The sequence below is a fragment of the Ambystoma mexicanum genome, chromosome 4q, assembly GCF_040938575.1.
Source record: "Ambystoma mexicanum isolate Mex_15411 chromosome 4q, UKY_AmexF1_1, whole genome shotgun sequence".
NCBI lineage: Eukaryota > Metazoa > Chordata > Amphibia > Caudata > Ambystomatidae > Ambystoma > Ambystoma mexicanum.
The window spans coordinates 871,032,132-871,058,590 of record NC_090928.1 but is presented as its reverse complement, the minus strand read 5'-3'; the positions used below and the strand labels follow the sequence as shown (position 1 = coordinate 871,058,590).

At 45.7% G+C, this 26,459-nt stretch overlaps 1 protein-coding gene across 2 annotated transcripts in view; it reads left to right on the top strand.

Annotated features, from left to right (window-relative positions):
* The window catches only part of PRKCE (protein kinase C epsilon), a 1,836,175-nt gene that overhangs the window by 970,248 nt on the left and 839,468 nt on the right, over positions 1-26,459 (top strand). For both annotated transcript variants that reach the window (XM_069608445.1, XM_069608444.1), the window contains one exon: positions 24,830-24,984. In XM_069608445.1, the coding sequence (XP_069464546.1) occupies positions 24,830-24,984 (155 nt within the window). The remainder of the gene's footprint in view (positions 1-24,829; positions 24,985-26,459) is intronic.

Here is a 26,459-nt window from a genome sequence, read left to right as displayed (position 1 = left end):
GTAAGGTAGGGAATACCCTCATAGCAATAGGGTGAGATATGTGTTTTTATTTTTATTTAAATAAAACCTTTTGAACATGCTAGGTCCTAGTCCAACTCCTTCTTCTGGTTCACCACCCCCAATTCTGCATAAACATACAGAGGACTTTGAGTCCAAACATGTTTTGGGACACATGGAAAGTAACGTAAACAACAATGAAACGGGCATGCCATGGCAGGGTACAAACAGGGGGAAATAGGAAGGTCTTGCAATTATGAGGGCCATACATGTGGCACTCAGTGCATTTAGGAGATTTAGGAGAGACTGAACGAACGTGAAAGCACAGGAGTCCACAGATGCTCAGAAGGAATAGCCTGCCTGCAGATACAGAGTTCATACAGCATGTTCAGAGTATGATCGCTTATGAAATGACACTGCTGTCCCCAGGCAGAGATAAACCCTGACTGACAATCCAGAGGAATACTCCTATCGCTAAACGTCGGTCACGAAGGATGCATCAGCCGGGGCTTCAGGTATGTCCTGCTCCTGTACTGCCCTCCCTGTATGGCCCAGAGAGGGCACAGACCTCACAGGCCCCTTGGCAGTGCTGGCAGCTCTGTGCATGTAGCCTGTGCTTTGGGGCTCTTCATATTCATCACCCGTCCTGCCAGGCCCCGGGGCTGGTGGATGTCCCTCGGGCTGCACCACCATTTTCCACCTGCACAGGTCTCGCCTCATTTCGGAGATGCCCGATCACCGGGCCCTGGGCTGGGGCACTATCTTCACTGACATGCACTTGCCATGTGGCCCAGGCTTTCCCTTGTTGCAGGCTCGCCCAGACTGGCCCCTGGGAAAGCCTTTGCCTCACTGGCCACACCACTGATCTCTGGGTCACTCACACAGCCTCTGGACTGGGACATTATTCTTTTCCACATGTGGCCATGGGCTTCTGATCCACACCGGGCTGCCTATACTATAACCCCATCTATATATCAATTACCCCCATTGGAGCGGGGATACAAACCATCCTTGGCAGGAGGGTGCAAATATAGTCTGCATGTAAACGACTTTGAATGAATGGGAAGAAATACCCACTATGCTTGAGCAACCCAAGGACTTAGAGAGACGTGAAGCAAACCCTGAGAAACCGAAGGTCTAGAAGAGACCTGAAGTGAACTCTGAGTAACCCAAGGGCTGGGAGAGACCTGAAGTGAATGCTGAGAAACCTAATGTCTAGAAGAGACCTGAATTGAACGCTAAGTAACCCAAGGACTGGGAGAGACCTGACGTGAATACTGAGCAAACCAAGGATTGGGAGAGACCTGAATTGAACGCTGAGTAACCCAAGGAATGGGAGAGACCGACATGAATGCTGAGAAACCAAGGACTGGGGGAGACCTGACGTGAATGTTGAGAAACCTACGGTCTAGGAGACACCTGAAGTGAACGCTGAGTAATCCAAGGACTGGGAGAGACCTGGCGTGAATACTGAGCAAACCAAGGACTGGGAGAGACCTGAATTGAATGCGGAGTAACCAAAGGAATGGGAGAGACCTGACGTGAATGCTGAGAAACCAAGGACTGGGGAGACCTGACGTGAATGCTGAGAAACCTACGGTCTAGGAGACATCTGAAGTGAACGCTGAGTAATCCAAGGACTGGGAGAGACCTGGTGTGAATACTGAGCAAACCAAGGACTGGGAGAGATCTGAATTGAACGCGGAGTAACCCAAGGAATGGGAGAGACCTGACATGAATGCTGAGTAACCCAAGGAATGGGAGCGACCTGACGTGAATGCTGAGAAACCAAGGCCTGGGGGAGACCTGAATTGAACACTGAGTAACCCAAGGACTATGAGAGACCTGACGTGAATGCTGAGAAATGTAAGGTCTTGGAGAGACTTGAATTGAACACTGAGTAACCCAAGGAATGGGAGAGACCTGGAGTGAATGCTGAGAAACCAAGGACTGGGGGAGACCTAACGTGAATGCTGAGAAACCAAGGAATGGGAGAGACCTGACGTGAATGCTGAGAAACCAAGGAATGGGAGAAACCTGGCGTGGATGCTGAGAAACCTAAGGACTTGGAGAGACTTGAATTGAATGCTGAGTAACCCAAGGAATGGGAGAGACTTGACGTAAATGCTGAGAAACCAAACGACTGGGAGAGACCTGAATTGAACGCTGAGTAACCCAAGGAATGGGAGAGACCTGAATTGAATGCTGAGTAACCCAGGGATTGGGAGAGACCTGGCGTGAATGCTGAGAAACCCAAGCACTAGGAGAGATTTTAAATGAACGCTGAGTAACCCAAGGAATGGGAGAGACCTGGAGTTATTGCTGAGAAACCCAAGGACTTGGAGAGACTTGAATTGAGCACTGAGTAACCCAAGGACTGGGAGAGACCTGGAGTGAATGCTGAGAAACCAAGGACTGGGAGAGACCTGGCGTGAATGCTGAGAAACCCAAGGACTTGGAGAGACCTGAATTGAACCCTGCGGAGAGACCTGGCATCTATGTTGAGGAATCCAACGACTGGGAGAGACCTGACGTGAATGCTGAGAAACCCAAGGACTGGGTAAGTCCGGAAGGGGTTCCATGTGATGAGTTTTTTGGGAAAATGTTGCCAGTGAGTAATTATTTTTTCCTGCACCCTAAAAAGCATCCTCCAATATGTTCCTAAGGCTGGTGTTATTTACTATTCTAAACTCCAGCCCCCTAAAATATTTGGAGACAGCGCTTGATTTTCTGTAGGGTTCACATTTGGGTAAATATTGCACCAGGATGGCATTTTTCATGGCAGATTTATCACTGGATATGCCTCATGTGAATCCTGAGAAAGCAAAGGTCTGGGAGAGACGTGAAGTGAATGCTGAAAAACGCACGGTCAAGGAAAGACCCAAGGTGGAGGCTGAGAAACCCAAGGACTGGGAAAGACTCTAAGTGAATACTTTAAGGATGTGGTGCAGCTGGGAAAAGGGAACCTTAGGAGCCGAAACCTAGGAGAGGTCGTGAGAGGCATGGTGAAAGCAGGAAGACTAGCAAAGGGTCCAGACTGTCACTAACCCCTGGACACCCTTTCCAGAAGGAACTGTTTGCTTTATTGCGCTAGACTAGGGTTGAACTTTGGAGAGATGGATTTTTGATTGGTCACTTCTTGGAACCTTTATGTTATAGTTTAGGTATCCAGCAGGCTATGGGCTTGTTGAGAATATGATTTGAGAACTTCAGAGTAGGTGTCCCTCGTGGAATCTTAAGAATACAGCAAACTCATCATTGAAGGTGTTGGACACCTGGAGAAGAGGCTCACTTTGTGTTATCCCATCCACAACACGCTTTGCTGAAGGAAATCCGTATTATGTCTCGCTGCGTCCCTGGTTCTTTTAGGCATCTAGTACAACTCGCTCCCCGACAAAAAACTGGATAAGAAGCATTCTATGAACATCATCTCTTGCCACTGCTTGGCCTGACCACAACTGTGAAACAAATATAAACTGCAAGTTGGTGGGATGAGTGACGCCATTAGCCTTAAGCAGCATGCAGAAGAGACATGTTCTGTTTATTAGGAAAGCCATGATTCACTGATAATTTCTATTTTAGGCTTGACTCTAAGATGCTATATGTACAAAACATTTACTTTGAACATTAAATGCTCACAAACATCAATTGGTCTTCAGTGCTGGAAGCTATTACAGAAGAGAACTGAGAGGCGGTTCTACCTCCTGCTCAAACCCCACTCTACTTTATGGGTGGTCCTCATTGCACTTGTAGGGCCTGTAGTTCTGGGAGTTTTTAGCCCTCTGCGACCTGTTGAAATAACTTGTGGATGGAGTCAGGTCTGCCTTTCCTAAGCGAGAGGCATCAGAGAAGCAAAGCACTGCCGAGCCCTTGGCCAAGATGCATCCTCGGAGCCTTGATTTCAATCAGTCCCGATGTTTGGACAACATTGAGAACTCCTATGATTTACCGACGGGCGGGAGTGCATGCCAGTGTTATATATTTACCTCATAAAAGGTTCAGATAGGCATGTGATATATTTGTATTTATTCATACAGCATATGTATATCAAGGATGACCTTATAATGTCGTGCGCATCTCTTATAGGAAATGGAATGACCAAATGCCACCTTCAAGTCTGTGTTAATGTTGTTGCCATTCATGTGCCAATCCAGTATCAGCATGTTATTAGGTTGCCTAGGTGACGTAGAACCGACAAAGGTTCCATATCAGTGTATATATAAGGACACAGCCTGTTCAGCAATCAGATCCATCATGGACAGGGGGACCTTCATTTATGAGAATAAATACTTGCAGGAAACGTGCCTGTGTCTCTGGACATCCCTCACTTCAGAACCCTTGGGGGGAATAAAGATGACATTTTTGTTCTGCCTGTCTTTTGAGGCTCTGGGAGCAGTACACCTATTCCAGACTCAAGGCGGAGTTTAGAAATGCCAGCTAGGTTCATGATCTAGATACTACCCTGAAAGGCCGGCAGTCGAGTACTCACGGTAGCCCGATAAACACATAGTTTTTGTATTGATCTAAAATCAGATTTTTAACTCCATAGCCCTCAAATCTTTGGTTGACATCAAATGCCATGGAGAGGAGGTTCTATCTGGCTTAAGGTCAAAAAAAGGATCAGTTCCTGTAAAACACCTGAATCCAAATTCACAACCTAGTGAGTGGTTCTTTAACTCCCTATCACTATTACAAGGGTATGTCTTTGTGTAACCTCTGGGACTTCCAATATGTGCCCTAAATGCTGCTGTTCTCCGTCATTTAGGCCCGGCTTAGTTGGGGCCCAGAAAGAGACGTGGAGACACGGTCTCACCGCCTGGGTCCACAGCCTTCCCAATGGCATGTCTGGTGGTTTCATGTGCATTGCACAGTTTGCCTGTGCATTACAATGTTTCAAAGCAATGCAAAATCCAGAGACTTGGTATCATGCAAACGAGGTGAAGAGGGCGAAAGAGCAAGGGGCTGCCAGGAGGGCAGCAGAGGGCAGTGCCCCTGAAACATAAAACAAACACAAGTGAAAAAGGTAAACAACATACATTCATGATTATTTCAAAATTAAATTTCAAAGTAAAGAACAATGACAATATGTAAACTGTAACCAACAATGGGAATACAAGTGAGGATAGCTCAGGGGCAACGTGCTCTCCTTGGAAGCAAGACGACACGGAGCAACACAGGTTCGATCCGCGGGTCCGCGCTTAGAAACCTCTGGGTAGTAAGCGCATTGTAAATAACCTATCCTATCATATCAAGCACGCTTTAAAACAAAGTGTATTAAGGACATTGCTACTTGTTCAGTTATGAAACTTAGTTTGAGGTTAACAATTGGGTGGGGTTCTTGGGGTGCTGAAAGGCATTGGAAGCAGTGATCAAGTGTGTAGCATGTCCTATTCATTCGTTCAGTTTGCAATGTACCAACAGGATGGATAGTACATGCCCTTGATTGGGAACCATTGTTCTCTGTTTAGACGTATTTGCACTTGACTTACTGACGTTCTTGAAAACTTGCTCTGCAGCCATAAATTCAGATGAATGTATGATGAGCAGTAAGAGGTATGTGCGAATGTAAACAGTATTGTTTTTTAATGAGCAGGTATATTTTTGTAAGACACATCTGTGATAAACAAGTAATGGATTACATTAAATGTACATTTTTTCAATATTTGGAGATTTTTCTACTTTGACAGTGACCAGAAAATTGAGTATTTCATAAATCCCTCTGCTGCGGTTGCCAGCAGGGCCCACCTTATGCCAGGGCCGCCCGGGCGATCTCCCGGGGGCGCCATTAGCCCCCCCCACGCTGCACCCGCTCTGGGGAGTCTTTCAAGGGCTCCCCCAAGCTGGCATAGTGGGAGAAGGCACAGCAGGTGCCCTGTTGTAATTAAATGCGCCCTCTCTTGTGCTGGCGCTGGGCTTTCCAGCGCGGGGAGCGGGCGCATTTAATAACAATAGGAAGCGGGAGTTAATAAAATGTGGCAGCCCCACCCTCCCCCCCGGAAGCAATGCACAGGGGCGCATGAGGGAGGAGTTGTGTGGGGGCCGGAGGGGGGGTGTCAAATGTGTTTCACTGCCCGGGGCGTTGCCACTGCTAAGTCCAGCCCTGGCTGCCAGACATCACCCCTGAATGCCCGAGGAAATCCGTCCCTATCTCACCTTTCAGTCTAGGAATACTCTCATCACCGCCTTGGTCCTCAGCATGCGGGATCAACAAACTAGTGTCGTGGGACACTGTTTGCACCTCTCAGCAAGGTTCTGGACTTTGCTGTTCATATACCCTCTACAGACTATACCTTGGCTAATCTCTACCCTGCACCTCTACCTGAGGGGACGTTCTGCAAAATCGCGTCCTCTTCAAATCCCTTTTGCTTTTGTTTAAATGAACCCATCGGCCTACCAAGCTCACAACCTGCCGGAAGCATTCTCACAATTCTCAGCCCCACACAATCTGTGCAACAAGCTCTCCTTAGTCTAACCAACCCACGAGAGAGAGCCACAACCTTAGAGTGCTGTTACTGCCCCGCCCCCAAAGACCCTCAACCACTGTCACCCTTAAATTGTATATCTCTAAATATCTATACATGCTGAAGATGTTTTTATATGTTTTTACAGTTTGCAGTCCCACCCACATCACCTTACAGTTTAATGTATTAATTAGCTGCAATATTAGGCGTTTGTCAATGTTTATAAAGCACCACGCAATGGGACTATCTCGCGCACCAGTATTCTCTATGTACAAAGTTTCTTGGCGAACCGCCTTTCATTAAAAAAAAAGTAGGGTTGAAAAAAACACCGGCTGTCAACAATAAAACACAGATTCAAAGAAAACCAATCCAGCCCGTCTGCTGAATGCACCGAAATATTTCTGCTCTCTGCCACTAGACGGCAGACGCGATTAAACAATAAACAAAATACACTTCAAGCAATTCAGAGCTATCATTTGGTGCGGCTATTTTTTCACGCATTTATGTCTTCTCTTTAAAATTGAGAATGAAAAGAAGCAAACCTCGACAAATCCCATCCATATAGGTACCGTAAAGTAAAATATTGCAAACATGTAATACAATCTGCCTGACAGAAGTTGCTTTCCTGCAAGGACTGAATTTGAGGTGACCAGACTTGCCGATTTTGGGAGACGTGCCCAGGTTTCCACACGTTTCACCACGTCATGGTACGTTTCTGTAAAATGGCGAACCGTCCCACTTCTTAGAATAGTTTTTCCAGGTATTTTCTCAGCTGAGGGTGAATACAGGTCAGGGTAGAGCAGCAGGCACCCCTGATGTGAAGGGGGGCAGGCACATGCGCACATCTCTTTCTCGAGCCAGAAGATACTATGACTCAGAAAATAGAGGGAGGGGCAGCAAAAAGGGAGCACAGAGAAGTGAGAGGGTGGGAGAGGGTGGCATAGAAGAGAAGAAACTTTACAGTATTGGTGGCAATAAAACAGGAATTGTAGGAAGGGTGAGTGTGAATTGGAGCAGTGCAGAGAACTGATCCAAACTGCATATCCTCCAAGTGTTCCAATACTGTTCCAAGTTTACCACCGTCTGAGTTCACCATCATTCCTGTGCCCATACACTGCCGAAAACCCCACCTAAATCTATTCCCATTGGACCTAAAATGGCTGCAACAACCCCAAAGAGCCCGAGGACTCCCCCAAATCTAGCTGGACTTAAGGGCACTCTGCCGTACCCATGATTCTAGTGTAGGGCCTCAGGAACAGTGGTCGAAGTGTACGAAAAGAAGTAGTGGAACTATGTTCCTTGCTGGGCTGCCCCAGGTCCCTACAAATCGTATGGCGCCCCCCACCCCGTACACCCTCCCCTATGCCCAATCCAAACCCCCAAACAAATGCGCCTGCGGTTTAAGGGAACGTTCAGGCACGTTTCAACTTCTTCCTACACTTTTAGTTTAAAAGCCATTCCAGAATGGTTTCTTTTAAATTTAAAAGTATGGGTACGGTAAAACTTAATTAAAAAAAGGCAGAGGAGCACCGCTCCCAACAGCTCCCATCCACTTCAACCACTGGGGAGGAAGGATAGCTCAGGGGCAACACGTTTGTCTTGGAATCAAGGCAACGCGGCGCAACACAGGTTCGAATACCTATCCCGCTTAGAAACCGCTCGCTGGTACTAAGTGTGTTATAAATGAACAATAAAATAAAAATAAATAAATATCCGTGGGCTTAGCCACTCTGGTCCATCATAGATATTTTGCAGTGCTGGCCCTTTAATGTGCTTCTTCAGTCTCTAGCATATTGACTCTACAGAAATCTCACAGTTTTTGGTCTGTAAAATCTGGTCACTCTAACTTAACCTCTAGCCCTGGGTAGGCAACTGAAGGCCCTTCCTCCATTTGGTGTGATCTGTTAACGCAGTTAGCGCAGATTGGTACTTAAGATTCGCCATCACTAGAGCTGAGGTATTAGGAATTCTGGCTGCACTGTACTTCAGGGACATTTCAATGCATCAGACCTCTTCGCTCTTTGGAGACATATTGAATTGTTGCTGCTCTGTTGTCATGATAGCCTGGGTGATGCCAGCGGTGTGCCCACCAGACGGCTGTCAATAAAAGCGCACTGGTCACTTGCCTCGAGGACGATCTGTCATCCAAAATCCGATGGCGTTTGCCTCTGGTGTTAGTGCAGAAGCAAATGCACAGAGCCCAAAAGGAAACAGGCCTGTCAATTTCAATCAATAATGACTTGCAATGGAACTTTTACAGATTGTTAATGGCTTCAATTGAACACTACAGCTAAGTCAATGCCTAGTCTGGGATGCTGATGGAAACCCTTATTTATATATTTTTATGACAAGTTATAATCTGGATGATGAACCCTTGTATAACGCCCCTCTCTTAGAATCCCCCTGACCCCACTGAGCCAAGAAGTAGGTTTGTTTTGCAAATTAAAAAAGGTTTATTTGAAAAATTAAACAATAGATATATATCACACTTTTATAAATAAATTGATAATTGATAGCACACTTGTGAATATGAGCAGTAATCAGCAATAGGTAATCCTACAGTAGCACAGTTCTTGGTTACTTATGAATAAGAACAGAGGACTAAGGTAGCAGAGAATGCTCTATATGGTTCAAGGAAATGCAAGGTGGGACAGAATGCAACACAGAAATAATTTGATATGATTTCAACAAGAGATAATGTGATCACTTTTTCTTTTGACAATTCACTCCCCTCCTTTATGCAATATAAGGAAATGGAAGGAGAGTACACAGTCTTCAAGAATACCAACAAAAATGCAATACAAAGTTCCAATTCCCCCCCAGCAAGCTTATAGCACCAGGGATGATTTTGGAACACAGGCGAAAGACTTTCAGGTGATTTCCAAAGGAGTGAAATATGCTAAAAATGCTTTTAATTCCCTCTAGAGGTTCAGGGTGAGGGAGAGATACTTTAAATCACTTCAGTCCAGCCCTATCAATGATTCAGGGATGGTTATCAGGTTGAAAACGGAATTCTGTAATGGAAGCAAAAGACAAATATTTTTACACGTGGCTGAAATGAAGCAAAATGTCAAATCGCAGCAATTTGGTCGCGTGCGTCGAGCACAATTACGGAGGAATTCCAAGGAGTAGCAAGTCGGTTTAGAGCTTGTTGGAAGGCTCAGAATCTCAGCTCTAAAACAAAAGTTAAATCTCGCTTCTATCACTAACGGTTCAAGAGATACGGACGATTTTGTGAAGGTAGATTCTCAAAATAAAAGTCAAGCTCAGAATGACAGATGACAGTTTTGCAGCTTTGAAATGACCGAATGAACACACGATTCCTATGATGCAGTTCTTAATAGGTTAAAATAGTTTGAATTAGATTTTTTTAAACTAAGAGATTGGTTCTGCACAGTTCTGGCGAGATACTCACACTATAAATGCTATAGCTGCAGTTCTTTCTGCTCGGCGGGTCAATCAGGCACCGGTTCTGCTCACAGCTGTCTGGTCTGGGTCTCTGGTTCTGCTGGTCTGGATCAAGTGGATTCTAGATACCACACTGCTTTCTGGGCACTGGTTCTGTTCTGGATACACAGGATTCTTAGCAAGCAGCAAACCGCACAGCCCGGCGGTTGAATAGTTTGGTTTGGTTGCTAGGTTCTGAAGGCCTGCTGATAGGAGTTCAGCTGTTGGGTTCTAGAGTTCTTTGGAGTTTTGTTCTGGAGTCAGTCTGGATCTCTGGAGTTCTGGTTCTGGAGTTCTCTGTCAGCATGCTGCGCAGCAATTCAGTTGAAGGTTGGAAAATGAATGTCCCCGTCTGGTTTCCAGTGGCTCTTTTTATGTCTTTGGAAAATGGGTGTGTGTTGGCATAACAAAGCCTGCCCCTCGCAGCTTATCATTGGCCAAGTTTTCCTCTCTCCCTTGATTGGGGGAAGGAAATGGAGTGTCATCATGATGAGGTAGTTTATGGTTCAGAGGATCCACCCCTGGTCAATTTGCACACAAATCTATTCTTGATCCAAATACATATTTATCTACGTACAATTATTCTAATATTATATGTCCAGTTAACATATTTTCTGTAGCACCAAACCATCCGATCTCTGTCTTTGTAAGATGTCGTGTCCACTTATGACAGAATTCTGCCCTTTTCATCAAGAACACAACCTCTAAACTTTTCCAGATTTTACACAAATGTGCACAAGGAATATGGGTATCAGATGATAAGGTGTCAGATTTTTAACATACATACATTTGGAGTAACAACCTATTTTCCGCTACTATCCCCAAGAACATACCACAGAGTCCTAACACCTCTTAAAATGTGCACAGAAAAATCACAAGAATAATGATATTAATTATATAATTTTGACAAGTCTGTACTATGAATTATCCATCTTTTTAAAATTATGCTCTGGCCCATAGGGTTGTGGTTTCCCAAAGCACATGGTGGAATTTCTGGTTTGTCCACTTCCTCCAACTCAAGTTGCTCACAGAGGCACTGCCCCTCCCAGTTTCTCTCAAGAGGAAGCCATTTATGACCCCCCCCCAATTTAACATTTGCCTGAGCCAAGGAAGGCCCATTGTTCTGTTTCCCTCCAGTCCTAGGTGCTCCTCCCCTGATTCAATCAGGGAGGTGTCATCTCCTTTTGGTGGGGGCAGCAGAATGCAGCCAGGCCTGGGAAGAGTGGCTGAGCAAGTTTCAACTCCTGTTGGGGGTAGTTGCCGGGTAGAATTCAATCTCTTTAAGCCAGGCTTCAGCTAAATGTCACTTTTGTTCCCAGTTTTTCTTCATCCAAATAAACTTACAATTTTTACACATGCAGCTAGAATGCTGATTCTAAGTTCAAAACTAGGACATTTAACAGTTGCAAACTATGTGACACTCAACAGTAGGTCACTCATTTATTTTAAACATTTAGATTTTAGTGTCTTTCAGTCCAATTTAACTTAGGCTGCTGACATCCACAGCTCAGCCAGTTTCATTATGAACATTATTTTAGGCTCTTTCTTTTCCCAGATTTTGTATACACACAAGACAACATTCTGCCAAATGTCTGCTGGTGTTCAGTGAGATTTTTGAATATCTTGCAATGTTTAAAATAGGCATTTTGAGCTTGCATTCAGAGAAACAAGGGTGATTTCAAAGCGCTTTTTTGAGCCAACCGGCACTGCTGTTTTTCCTTTGGCACACATTTCACCCATGGCACTCCTGGCCCATCACACTCGCACTGGTGGGTGGCAGGTCAGGGGAACATTTTGGTGTGCACCAAAACTGCGCGGTTTTCCTGGATTCTGGCGCAATGTGGGCTTTTTCGGCCATCTTGGATTTTCTAAGCCCACAGCACCAACTGTTGCAGCTTAATGACTCAAACGTGGGTCAATACCCCTGACAAGCTGGCTGCGGCATTCCCACAAACGGTGCCTGTAAAATAGTAGAAAACTGAGAACAAGTTGTGAGCCAGTTTATGAGGGTGTAAAAAAGTGGGACATATACCAGGGACCATCAAAACAAACAGAAAAATATAAGTGCTTCAAACTGAAGAGGAGTACTATGTAAATATACAAAATGACATTATTAAGTGCAACTGGAGGGATTGGTGGACTGAGGTAGGGAGAATGGTGGAGAGGGCAGCGGGAGCACCCTCTTTAGCAAGTAAGTGAAGTTTAAGCCGAGCTTTAAGGATTCACAGTTGGGATGGCTTTGATTGTGATGGGCAGCGGGTTCCAGTGAGCAGAGTGAATGAGTGGAAGAGAGAGGAGGCCTGGGAAGTGGTATGGGACAGTGAGATTGCCTGCAGAGAAGGATTGGAGTGTTAGGCAAAGTTTGTATGCAGTACCCTCTGGGATCACTACACACAACTAGGACTACAGGTGTAAGCAAAACCAACCTTTGGTATATGTCTGTACCACACAGTTTTTGGTAGTGAGCTGAGCAGCCAGGCTTATCTCAAGAGGGAATGTTAGCTTGTTAGGGTGTTACACAAAGGTCTATAATTACAAGTCTTCAGATAGACACTTACAGTCAAGGTTTCTTGGTAAAACACTTATTAATTTATTACACAATCATTTATAAAGCCTTCACTCAATGAGGCAACCAATATCACACAAAACGTATACTACAGTACTGATTACTAAGCAGTTGAGCTCCCTTGAAGTAGGAGCAAAATAGCATGAAAGGAGGAGCAAAAAGACATAAGGTAATAAAACGAATATTACAGTTACTTTAAAACAATGCAAATAGTTTGAGTTCACCAGAGGAGTTGATTCAATGCAATAGGTAGGCCAAAGTCAATGGGGTATTGTCTTGTATAAGTAAAAACGGTTCTGGTATTTAAAATGGAAAAGTCTTTGCTATGGTTCTTAAAATTAGTTCACGGAAGAAAGGTTTGTATGTTGGATCACAAGCTGACTAGGCCTGCAAGTTGCCAAAGTTGTATGTACTTTTTCATAGTGAGAGGTAGGTTCTCTCGTTCAGGTTTTCACAGTACCTTATTTTGAAGAAAAAGATGCAGCTGAAGACTTCTGTTCCTGGCAGTTCCTGCAGATCTCACGGTTCTGTGCCTCAGTCGTGGGGACAAGAGGGAGGACGTTGGGGGACTCCTGCATTGCACGGAGACGGGTCACAAAGCTGGCAAATTGCCAAATCTTTGATTCCGGTTGCTGTTTTTCAAGCACACAAGCTGGTGTCCTTCCGCCTGGTTAATCCTAACCAGCTTCGAGAATGGGATCCAAGTTGCTTATGAGTTGATTGGTCCTACCAACTCAAAGGAAGAAGTCATCCTTGAAGGGGCTTCTCTGTCGAGGTGAACTTGGCGATTCGGACCTGCAGCAGGGCTCCACCGAGCAAACCTATGGTCCAGTAGTTGCAGCAGCTGTCCTCTTCCAGCTTGTCTTTGATTCTTTCGTTCCAATGGTCGACTTTGCAGTCCAAGCGACTCGCCTTTTAAACAGTTTTCTCCCATTCATTTCAGCCTAGCTGCCACTCACCCAGCAGGATGGCTGTCCTTGCCGGACAGTCAGCCAGCCAATCATGCCAGAGTGCATTTGGGTGTCCTAGGGGACTAAGCACAGGGAGTTTCAGGCACCTCCCTCACTTCCTGCCCACACCAGACACTCGGGCGCCAGTGGCGGTCTTCAGTCCTGAAGCCTGCTAAAGGCATAAGAACAAAGGGGCCAAACCTAGTTTGTCGCACAGAGAGAAACTCTAGAAGGAACTTTCCACAGAGAAATGGTGAAAAAAGAAGACCGGGACTTGTTTAAACAGAGGGGGCTCAGACGCCATCTTGAAAAACATGATTCCCGTGATTTTTAGCTACCAGTGTTCGCTGGTCGGGAAAAATCATGGTAGTTTGTTGTAAAACCACTGCCACCAGCCATTTCGGTAGGAAAGGGTAGCATTTGACTTCTACATGAGTTTGTAGACATAGGGGATACTAGGTAACCCCTCCAGCACTGTATTGTAAGATAGTGTGTGCTGGGTCTAGGAATTTAAAAAGACTAGTAAAGTCAATGTAACTTACATTTTCTGGGAAACAGTAGTTTATCCCAGAGAAGGTATTTAAACCTTGGGCCAGCCTAAAAGGCTTCCTTGTGTCACTGCACTGAGGGTGTTGTGTGACACACATGAAACGATGATCCCGATAGAGTTCTCTTAAACTCCATAACCAAAGAAAATAAACACAGAAAACAAACTGAACTGAAAAGTACAGAGTCCCAAAGTTCAGCAAAAGAGCTGGGGATCTCTAAGGTAGAGAGGAATTAGCACATTTTGAGAATTCTCCCTAACTTGGAGGGAACAGGATGGTGGGTAAACTGAGATACAATCAGACAGTATTGAGGAGTAAAACCATTGATAACTTTGTAGCCTCGGAGAAGGAGATTCAAAAGGGAGTGGTTGTGCATGCATTTTATGGACAGGCCAGGTTTGACACCTTAATTTGCTTCTGGTGAGTGTGTCATGTAGATAAAGGTGGACCCATCCCAGAAGCCACCTTGACCTCTGAAGGTGCAGAGGTCCAGGTGACCTAGGAGACAGTTAGTGCATAGGGGAAAAACCAGTAAGCCAAACAACTATACACCGCAGCGCATAATAGCGGCGTTCTGCAGGTCAGGAATGGTGGTATTCTGCAGGTCAGTGCAGCGGGAAGAGAAGACTGGAGCTGCAGCAGGAAAAGACTGGGGCACCAGGAGAAGACTGGAGCCGCAGCAATGCAGGAGAAGACTGGTGGCAACAATACAGGAAGCTGGAGCCACTAGAGGAAGGCAGAAAGGAGCAGGAGCAGCTGGGCAGGAAGGCAGAACAGCAGAAGCAGCAGGGGACCTGCAGAGGAAGGCAGGAAGGAGGAGCAGCAGGCCTTGAGGACCAAGAAGGAAGATGCAGGAGCACCAGGGCACAGGAGGCAGAGGGACAAAGCGCAGCGCTGAAAACATGAGACCGGAGCAGGTTTGGAGTATTGGGACGTGATGAGATGCATGCCGCAGCTCCAGTTATGGTCTAGCGGCTGAGCCAGTCACGGTGGAGCATTGGTTTGAACACTGTGACGTCATGATGCCACTGTCACGTTGTCACCCTCTTGGGATGGGCAATCAGCCTTAACTCGAATCCCAGATTGGAGCGAGGCAGCTGGTAAGTGGCTACAATTGTGACAATGGAGAGCCAACCAGCATTTTGTCAGTAGGTCGAATTGGGCGCGGATCTGGGTAGATTGTAGAGAGTGCAGGTAGCAAAGTTGAGGACTTTGTTTAGACTAGTGGGAAGAAGTAGCGAGGAAAGCCAAGGAGTAGGTTTGAGTAGTCAGGTTTACTATAGAGGTAAGACTAGGCTGGAGATTAGTTTTTGTAGAGTGGTTAGTATGAAAAGAATGCATTTTCCATGTGTTGAGGAGGTTAATACGAGCAGCAGAGGCAGTTATAGTGATGAACTGTTGCAGTCAGAGGTCACTATCAAAGAGGGACCCCCAAGATTGTGAGCCTTGGGCGAGGGAGCAAAAATGTCAAGCAGGAAGGAGATAGGTGCGGGAACAGTAGGGATGGCATTGGAATCCAGGAGAAAGACCACCTCCATTTTTGAAGAGTTCAGCTTGAGGTAGCTGAGAGCCATCTAGTGGTGAATTGCAGGCAGACAGGTCATAATCCATTTTAAGATGGCTTGGCTGAAGGAGCAAAAGGAGAAAAATATGTCATTGTCATCAGGAAATGTTCTAAGTGATCCACTTGAAGACCACCCACTCAATAACTTTGGAATAATGAGGGAGAGAAACGGGCGATAGTTTGCTGAGACGTTTCGATCAGCACAGGGTTTCTCCAATAGAGGTAAGACAGTTGCAAGTTGAAGGAGGCAGAGAAGAGCCCATCAGAGAGAGGTTAAAGAGCTCAGAGAGATCAGGGGAACCGATTAATACCAAGTCTTGGGCCAATTGGGGAGCAAAAGGGTTCATATGAGTGCAAGATGCGTTTCCACTGTGAAGAATGGGTGCTAATATGATACAATATGATACGGCATTTATAACGCGCCTATACACAAGTGTTTCAAGGCGCGACAAGGGGAGAGGTAGGGGAGAAGTAGTTGAGCACAGAAGAGGTGGGGGCGGTGGACAGAAGGAGGGTTGAATAGGGAGAGTAGGGCTGTGAGTGTCTCATGAATTGAAGAGATTTTAGAGTAAACACAGTGAGCAAAGTCATTAGCAGAAAGGGAGGAGGCACAGTATATTGGCTTGCGAGGTGTGAGCAAAGCTTGGAGAGTAGATGAAAGTTGGTGGCGGTCATTGGGAGTGGAGGAGATTAGGTCTGTGAAGTAGGAGGATTTGGCAGAGTCTAGTGAAGAGATGAGGACAGCAAGGGAATTTTTGTAGGCTGGAGTAGGGTCTGTAATGTGCACCAGTGTCATTGGTCACTGTACACATTTCTTTGGAAGGTCTGAATTTCAGAGGTGAGCCAAGGCTGAGGATGGATACGGGAATGTGTGAGTGTGCGAGCAGGGTAGTGTAGGTGAAATGGTGTCAATACTGCATAGTGAAAGTCAGAGATGAAAGATACATGAATAGGGGAAAGAGATAGGAGAGTGGTCCTCACAACAACAATGTAAGGGGCAAGGCAGTGCTGCCTTAATTTCCTCTTATTTATTTATTTATTTATTTATTCGCATTTGTTAAGCGCACATCAGCCCGAAGGCATCGTGGCGCTGGTTACAGAGTTGCTTACTTAGTTACATACAGTTCAAGTAGATACATTTTTTGCATATGTGCAGAAGCAGCAGGAGTACATATAATCGTGATTAATTGAATAGTGCAGTTTTAAGCTTTTTTCGGAAAGAGAACAGAGATGTATCAGCTCTGAGGTCAGTGGGAAGGGAGTTCCAGAGTTTAGGTGCGAGGAAGGGGAAGCCTATACCTCCTGCTTTGGTTCTGTTGATGCGAGGTATTGCTAGTTGGTTCGTATATTGTGCTCGTCTAGGTCTTGTGGATTGGTATCTCTCTATCGTGTCCGATAGATAAGAGGGAGCTGTTCGGTTGATACATTTGTGGGTGGTTGTGAGGATTTTGAATGAAATACGGTCTTTAACTGGGAGCCAATGTGCAGCTATTCTGGCTTGTGTGATGTGTTCTCTTTTGGGTATGCTGAGGGCTGCTCTGAGGGCATTGTTTTGAGTGGTTTGGAGCCTAGATATGTTTTTTTGGGAGGTTCCGGCTAGGAGGGCATTACAATAATCTAGCTTAGCTCCTATAGTTGCTCGGGCGATGGAGAGGCAGCTATCCTTGGTTAGGAATGGTTTTATTGCATTAATGAGTTTAGTAGTAAGTGCTGAGGCCGAGACTATGGCGCTGACTTGTTTGTCCATGGACAGTGTTGCGTCTATGTGAACCCCCAGTGTTTTGACTGAGGATAGGACAGGGATGATGCAATTGTCTATGTTGAAATTGATGTACAGTGGGTTGAGTTTGGCGAGGGTCGATTTCTGTCCTAAGATGAGGATTTCGGTCTTGTCCCCGTTCAAGCAGAGGCCGTTGGTAGCCATCCAGGCCTGTATGGTGGAGTAGATTTGCTGTAAGGTAGATGCGTCTTGGAGATAGTTTCCTGTCAGGGGGAGGAGTACTTGTGTGTCGTCGGCGTAGTTTGTGTATGTGATTCCTAGCGTGTCAAGTTTGTCAAATAGTGGTTTGGTAAAGAGGTTATAGAGTGTAGGGGCAGTACAGGAACCTTGTGGTACCCCACAGTGGATGATGGAGGGTGCAGCATGTGCTGTGTTAGAGAACACTTTCATTGCTCTTCCCTCTAAGAATGATGTTACCCAGGATGCTGCGTCCTTAGAGAAGTGTGCTGCGTGTGTCAAATGGCTAGTAAGAGTGGTGTGGTCTACCAAGTCGAAAGCCGCTGAGAGGTCAAGGAGGAGGAGGAGGGCAGGCTTGCCTTTGTCTAGGATGTTAGTAATTTCATTTTTTAAGTCTAGAAGGGCGGTTTCAGTACCGTGTCCCTTGCGGAATCCGGATTGTCTTTTACCTAGGATTGCGTTCAGTTCCAGGTATAGTTGAATCTGTTTATGGGCAGCCTTGTCGAGTAATTTCAGAAGGAAGGGGACTGTGGTGATGGGACGGTAGTTGTTAGGGTTGGAAGGGTCTAGTGTCGGTTTTTTTAAGAGAGGGCGGACCCAAGCCTCTTTGAGGCTGTTTGGGACTATGCCGGTTTTGAAGGATGCATTGATGAAAGCTGTGAGAAGGGGGGCGAGTGGTTCTGCGCAGTCTTTGATGATTTTTGGGGGGCATACATCACCCTTGCATTGTGATGGTTTGAGGTGTCTGAGAATGTCAATGACTTCAGTTTCTGAGATTTCGGTAAATGTGAATTTGGGTCCGTTTTTTACTTTAGCATGAGGTTTTATCTGAGCCTGTTCATTATGTTTGGGAAGGGTTTTGAGGTGGTGGGATATTTTGTTTTGGAGGAGGTCTATTTTTGTAAGCATGGCTGATTGGATGCCTGTACACCATGCCTCGTCTTTGACGATCTCATCAGGGCATGTGGGTGGTACGGTTAGCTCTTTGAATATATTGAAGAGTTCTTTGGTGTGGGAGTTGGCATTGGCGATGCGGTTGTTGTAAGTTTCTGATTTAGCATGGAGGATTGCATCTTTGTATTTTTTTGCTATGGCTTTAAAGTTAGTTTTTGTGGCATCACATGGGTTAAGCTGCCAGTTGTTTAGAGCTAAGCGTTTGTCTTTGCGCAAGGTCTGGAGTTCCTGGGTGAACCAGGAATTGGAATGGAAGGATTTTTTTTCTTTTTTGGTTTCTAAAGGGGCCGCAGTGTTGACAGCCATAGTGATGGTGTCTTTGAAGATTTCTGCGAGGATGTTGGGGTCATCGGAGAATGGAGGCGCTAGGCAGGGTAGATTGAGGAGTGCGATGATATTATCTGCAGTGAGTTTTTTTGCGCTTCTTGCTGAGGTAGCTAGAGCTTTAATAGGCACTTTAGCGCTTGTTAAGGTAGGGATGTCAAATAGGAGAAGGTTGTGGTCTGTCCATGGGAGGCTGGTATTGGCGGTGATGGTAGAATTGCAGTTGTGATCAATGATCCAGTCAAGGATGCGTCCTTTAGAGTGGGTGGGTGTGGTGATCTTTTGAGAAAAGCCTAGGTCTAGGAGGTCCTTGGCTAGAGAGATGGCAGTTTTGTCCTTGGAGTCATTGAATCCTAAGTTAAGGTCGCCTATGAGAAGTGATTTAGTAGTTTTTTTAAGGTTGTTTCTTAGGAGGTGATTGATTTGACCTATGAAGTTAGCGGTTGGGCCAGGAGGACGGTATATGGTGTGGATATTTATAGTGCTATTTGGAGAGAGCGTTAGTTTGACTGATAGGATGTCTAGGTTGCCTTCCTCTTGGTGGGGTATGGCTCTAATGGGGAGGGTTTCTTTGTGAATAATGGCTACCCCCCCTCCTGTTTTGGCTGTCCTGTCTTGTCTGAGGATGGCATATCCTTGTGGAAGGGCGAGTGAAATGGCTGGGCCGGAGACTTCGTTGAGCCATGTCTCTGTGATAGCGAGTAAATCTAAGTTTTGAGTAGTTATTAGGTCATTTACTTCCAATGAGTGGGCATTGAGTGACCGAACATTGATTAAGGCGCATTTGTACGGCGTTGGGCACGGGCAAGAGATTTTTGAGGGTGTGGTGATGGAGTCTGTTTTAGGTCCAGTGGTGTGATGAGAGTAGGAGTTACTGCTCGGTGTGGTGAGTGCGTGTTTAAGTTTCTGGCAAGTGGGTGTTTTATTGTGGAAGTGGGGTGTGTGCATTTTATGGGTGCGTGAGCTAAGTCTGTGGTTTCTGAGTGGTAGGTGTGTAGGAGTGGCATAGTGGTGGGTAGGGATGGTGCGGGCTCGGAGTCTGTCTAGTCTGAGGTTGAGGCTAGGTATCATTAGTGCTATGTTATGTGGAGTGTGAGATGGTATGGGAACGGGGTCTATTGTGTGTGATCGATTGTGCAGGCTGGTTTGATGGTGGTGCTTTAGAGTGGAGGGGTGTGGTGAAGTAATCAAGGTGAGTAGCGTGCTAATTAAGCAGGTGTGGACAGGAAGAGAGTACATAGCAAGATATTAGTGGCAGTCTACCTAGATTACAATTTAGCAAAAAGGAGCAAAATGCAGTGTATCAACAATGGATAACAGTGGCCCTCTACCTAGATTCCAATTTGGCAAAAAGGAGCAAAATGCAGTGCATCAACAATGGATAACAGTGGCCCTCTACCTAGATTCCAATTTGGCAAAAAGGAGCAAAATGCAGTGCATCAACAATGGATAACAGTGGCCCTCTACCTAGATTCCAATTTGGCAAAAAGGAGCAAAATGCAGTGCATCAACAATGGATAACAGTGGCCCTCTACCTAGATTCCAATTTGGCAAAAAGGAGCAAAATGCAGTGGATATGCATGTAGCGGTGCAGGCAGTATATCTGCATTGAGTCACAGTGTGGCTAGAGAGTGTGTGTAGCCGTGAGCGAGCAACATAGGTTTTTTCTTTTAGTACAATTGTCACGTGCGTGTTCTGCTATTGGTGGGCTTACCCGTGGACCACAGGGGCTCAAGGTGGTGGTTAGTGGTCCTGGGGAGGCGAGTCCAAACTGGTGTTATCCTGTGAGGGCCAGGGGGACTGGCAAAGGCTGAAACGGCTGCAAACAGGCTCAAAACAGGTAGTAGCCTTGCCTTCGTGGGCTCTTAGTCATTGAAGAGGGGAGATGAGGAGTCGAAGTTGGTGGGACTTGATGTTAAAGTGAACAATGGAGCAATCAGAATTAGAAAGAAAGATAGGATCAAGCGCGTTCCCGCCCGTGTGAGCAGGTGTGGTCATGGAAGGAGTAGAGGGACTGGTCAAATAGGAGGGATTTGATTTAAGTTCAAGGCAGGTGGCTGCGGAGGGCTTGAGAAGGTTAAAGTCATCCAGCATGTCCGTATGGATGTCAGTAGGAAGTGGATCAAGGAGAAGGTTCCGATCAGAGAGAAGGAGTTGAGAGGACAGGGGGTCGATAGAGAGTCAGAACAGTGAGGGCAGTAGGAGGGAGGAGTTGAATAGTGGCATAATCAAAACAGGAAGGGGTGATGTTAGACGGGGTTGAGGGGCAGTGTTAAGGGCCTTACATATCATTCTCCCTCCCCACTGTATACCCCTTTCTAGCTTATCAGGGTGCTGTGGGCATGTGCTTGTCAGAATTCATTTTCTTACTGGACTCCTAACAGCATTGCAGAGTCTCGGTCACACCGGCCCTCCTTTTTTCAGTAATTGTTGATTCCGTTACCATGTTAGCTTATGAAGGCCTCTCCCCAGAGGCTGGGACACCACAAACCCACATTCGGCATACAATGTTAAGCAGGACTCTAGAGTCCCCTTTCTCACTCACTCTCTACCGTTCTAAACCATTCTCTCTCTCTCTTAATGGTCCAATAGGACAAACCCATAGTCCAAAGCCACAGCAGGATGACCACTCCATTGTCCTGGAATTCCAGACGGCCTCAGTTCAGCCCCAACCATGACCAGCCATCTCATGGCTACTATGAACGCTTCTCCAGTAGAACTAGCAGTCCCATAACTGCTTAAGATAAGTCATTTTATTTAGGTAAGTACAGCATTGTAACAAGAATAGTAACCTTTAATGCATTCACACACAAACACATTTAAATAGTAAATATACATGCATAATGTAAATAAAGTTAGCGTGAACCCTGGGGAACACTGGTGCTAAATTGTACCCAGGGTTACACATGCAGAGCTTGTAGAAAATGTTCTTTAGCATAAAGTGCAATCAAAATATACAATTGCAGAGCAACGCAGCCTATGCACTAATAGAAAAACAAGCATTGGGATTGCCAACAGTTTGGGCTTTTGTGAAGAGCTGGAGAAGCCCTTTTAGATGACTCTTTTCTTTTTTAACATACATGTGAGATCTTGTAGAAAAGCAAAAGTCAAGCATGGAGGTCAGCCCGCGGATATGTGAAAGAGCGGTTGAAGGTCACAGACGGAGATAAGATTTCATTTAGCAAAGGATTCTGTTTGAAATTGGTGTCACTCCTGCATTCCACCAGGGCACCCACAATTTGGATTCAATTTGCAGCGTGTTGTATGAGTGTTAAAAGTAAGATTGCACATATATACTAGCAACATGAATAACCATACCTTGCAGTGAAGGGAGCAGAGACTATCAGAATTTCTGTGACTAGAAAACCTCTTTCCTGAAATAACCGACAGGCGCTTGCTGCCCCAGTGTGAAAGGTCAGGGTAACACAGGCTATTCGTAGCATCCTAGCGACTTGTTGTATGATGTTCAGTGCTAATCAAATTTAATTGAGCAGTTTACATGTAAATTGTATTTCCTAAAATGAAATCATGTTAATGTTGTTACAAAACACACCCCGCCTTTCTGAGTTGAAAGAAAATGAATAATTTAATTACAATATCTACTGGAAAATATCATATTGGACGGGCAAGAGCTACCGTTAGCGTTTGCCACAGTTTCTTCACAGTCTCGAGAGGATAGCTCAGGGGCAACGTGCTCGCCTTGGAAGCAAGACGACACGAAGCACCACAGGTTCGATCCCCAGGTCCGCGCTTAGAAACCTCTGGGTATTAAGCGCGTTATAAATAACCTATCATATCACTTGTTACCTAAGAAATCATATTAGCATTTGCATGTAGAGAACTGCACACCTGGCGCTCTTCTGTGATCACAGTGTGTCAGTGAGTGGGGGGGTGGGGAAGGGAGATCTTGTAAACTCCTCAAAGTGGCAGATACAATCCAAGCTTAGCTGTTCTTAGATCCACAATGGACCACTCTTGATAAATCACTCTCTTCTGCAGCACCGGCTTCCGACTGTAGAGGCCTTCCCAATGCCGCCATCGCTCCGAGGCACTCTCACATCCATGCAGAGGAAAGGCTCCTGGCTAGTGCCACTCAAGAAAGACTTCCTAAGTCACCAAGTTGGGGCAATCATTTGTGTACAGCCTGCAAAATAAACTCGGAATCGTTATCAAGCTGCATCTGTATGAAATATTTGCAGTTTCCTTTGGATGGTAGATAATGACTTGCCCTTCTGGCCACTGCCACGTCAAATGTGTTCTTTGTGGGACAGGTATGTTACTGTAAGCAGAGAACGAAGATGTGGGCACCCTGGGCCTCATTCCAAGGTGGTCAGTACACAGTTAAATTGCCAGTAACAAATGTTTACCAGCACTTTTACCGGACCAGCCAACTACAACTTTGCCGGAATGTGTAAGGGATTTACCTCCAGCTATGAGCTGGAGTTAAATCTGACCCCTAGCGGCAAAAAAACTGCTTTTATCACCGGCAGAGCCGGTAAGTGCTGGGAAATCCCAACATGGGGTCATATGGGACTCCATGGAATGAGGATTATCGCCATTACCGGCACTGCCAGTAATTCCAGCAGACCAAGTGCCGGTAACGGCCATTTCATCTGCCAGTATTCCCGCACATTTTCTGCCAGAATACCAGCAAACTTGTAATGAGGCCCGCTGTGTGGTGCGGAGCAGAGATCTGAAGGTCCGGTCTCCAAGAGCCAGATCCACCCCATCTTTTCAGTATATTGCCCCCAAATGAATCTTAATGGGAGTGATTTGCTTGGTCGGCGGTTACACTGAAAACCTGGTGTTTTTAAGGCGCGTGAACACTGGACTTGGAGAGTCCAGGTATTAAACAAACGATTGTCATGATTCAGACAGAAAGGCAACCACTCTCTCCATCCCACAAATTCTGAAAATTCACAGACTGCTATTCCAAGGCCCACTAAGTGTATCTCCGAGGTGTGTGTGTGTGAAGGGGGATGTCGGTGCTTGCTTAAAAACTCTCTTCTTGAACCTCAAATGCACTTGTGTGCACCTGCAGGAGAACAGATCAACAAGCGGCCCAGAGTTTTGCCACAGGAGCAGTTCTGCTCACCTGACATGACCTTCCATGGCCGACCCTGGAGAATACACCATTAATCGAGGATTGTCATTGGTTGGAAAAATATCAAACGTATCCATCGATTCTGCTAATAAACCTGTAAGGAGTCGGTGGGGTGCAGTTTGCTTCTTAAAGGGTTCCTACAAACACACACACACGCGCGCGATGCAATGGGCACCTTTTGATGGCCAAAGAATTGCCCAAGTCGCTCTGAAAAATATGTATATGAGTGCTAATGTTTAGCTGATTGAAATTGAAGTACGTTACTGTAAACACGCTCGGTGGTCATGTCACACAATGTTGAAGCACATAATATAATTGTTTTGCATTAGCAAAATGGAAAGGGAGTGATATGAGATTTATTACACATTGTGCTGCGTGCACAACAATACCTGCCTAACCAGAATTTAAAATGTATGGGACGCCAAAGCGCATCTTAAATGGCTAGATGTTTATTTTCAATTTCATTATAGTTTTTGGGAAACTATTAAAAATAGATTTTATATACACGTAATGTTTTAAGACTTGGAATACACAATATTGGGTATTGGGCTTCCAGGTTGTCTCTGCAGTTACTTTGTCGGCTTGAGGATGCGTGGGATCTGTCTAAACGATACTTAGTGGATGAACTTAGATCGAAAGACGCCCCGCGGCGCACCGCATAGACATGCTGGTGAATTCTGGGTAATTGGCTTGAGGAGTTCTGTCTGGTTCTCTATTTCGGAAGACTTGTTCCTACACCTGGATGGTTATCAAAAATGCTTGTTTCACTCATTGCACATTTGAGTGACCAGTGGCAATCGGTGCACCATGATGGAATTTGAACTGTCTGATGACTGTGTGAAACACGAGACTGCATGAAATATGAACGTTTTAATGTAGGTCAATGATGACACCCCATTTGTCTTGGATGATGCTAACGTGGTCTTCTTTCTCCCTTACTTCCATTCCCTGGACCAGTTTGCAAGATGAATGTGCACAGACGCTGCGAGTCCAACGTGGCGCCAAACTGCGGCGTCAATGCGCGGGGCATAGCAAAAGTGCTGGCAGACCTTGGCGTCACCCCAGACAAGATCACTGGCATCAGCCAACGGGGCAAGAAGTTCAGTGAAAAGGTCAGTATTGTTGGATGTGCACCGTAGTTGGGCGAGGTGGTGGTGACAAGGGGGTGGAGGGGTGATACTCTATGCAAGTCCTCCAAGAGCTACAGCAGGCCCCTGTGATGCCCGTCATCCTATATATATATATATATATATATATATATATATATATATATATATATATATATATATATATATATATATATATATATATATATATATAGGACTTGTAACAAAAGCGTTCATGCCAACCCCAGAGGTCTTGGGATTTTCAAAACCCTGTGGTGAGGACAGGAACAGGGAGTTTTACTTTCGATAAGCAAATACAACTGAGTAAAGATAAATACTGCACTTCTGTTAATAGATGCCATCCCAAATGCTGGCTACCCACACTCTGTACAGCCGTCTGATTCTCTCGAGGTAGGTCTGTGCTTTATAAACAATACAATTATGTAACCTGTGTTCATCTATACCCATGATCTCTATGCCTTGAGGACCCTCACAAACTACACCTCAAAACTCTTAACACATTCAAACGATGTGTGCCCTACATACACGCGCTCTGTCTTTGTCTGTCTGAATTATATGTAGTCCACGACTAAAGGTTTTGCCATTGTTTGAAGGGCATTTTTCAGTGAGATAAAATGCACTCCAGGCTGCTTCTCAGCCGAGACTCCAAAGGGCGCAGCCCTGGCACCTGGGCTTAGAGTCCTTCCAGGGGCTTCAACGCCAACATTGTACCCCACAACCCGCCCATCCAAGTTGTACGTTGTTAGATTTTCTCTACTGGGTGAGGGTGTTTGCATTAAAGAAGTGGCCCACCACTCTTTTCAGTACTAAAAGAACGCGGGCCAACTTTGTGGTGGTGCATTCTCACGGAGGTGTTTCCTCATTTGCATGCTGTCTGTCTTATACAAAGCCTAGAATCCTTTGAACCAATACGCGTGGGCAAAGAGAATCGCCCCCTCTGCATATGCGTCACCAGGGGGTTACTTGAGTGAGTTTCAGTGGGGTATTTGATATTAATCCGAATTTTACATCAATCCCAAGATCCTTCCTGAGTAATGTGCAAGAACCCTGTGCGCAAATTGCCCTTGGAGCGGGAGATGCATCTGGGAGCGAGGTGGGTCTCAGAATGCGTATGGGCTTCAGCGGGGGCTTCGATGGGGATGAGTCTCGGAACGGGCAAGGCCTTGGAATAGGAATGGGTGCCCGAGGAGGAACGGGCTTCGTCCGTGGAGGAACGTGCTTCGTCCGAGGAGGAATGGGCTTCGGAGACCAGATGGACCTCATGTCTGTTTTTATAGCATCATGAAGGAAAGGTGTTGCATGCTCTTTGCTAAGTAAACACAACCTAGCTGTGTGCAAACAGGGCTGCTTTCTTAATTGGCCCTCTACTATAGTATGCACTTCTCTTAGAGGGATAGCAAGCCAGACTGGCATGACCATTATAGACGCTGTGAATTCGCTGCTCAATGGCTGTTAGTAGC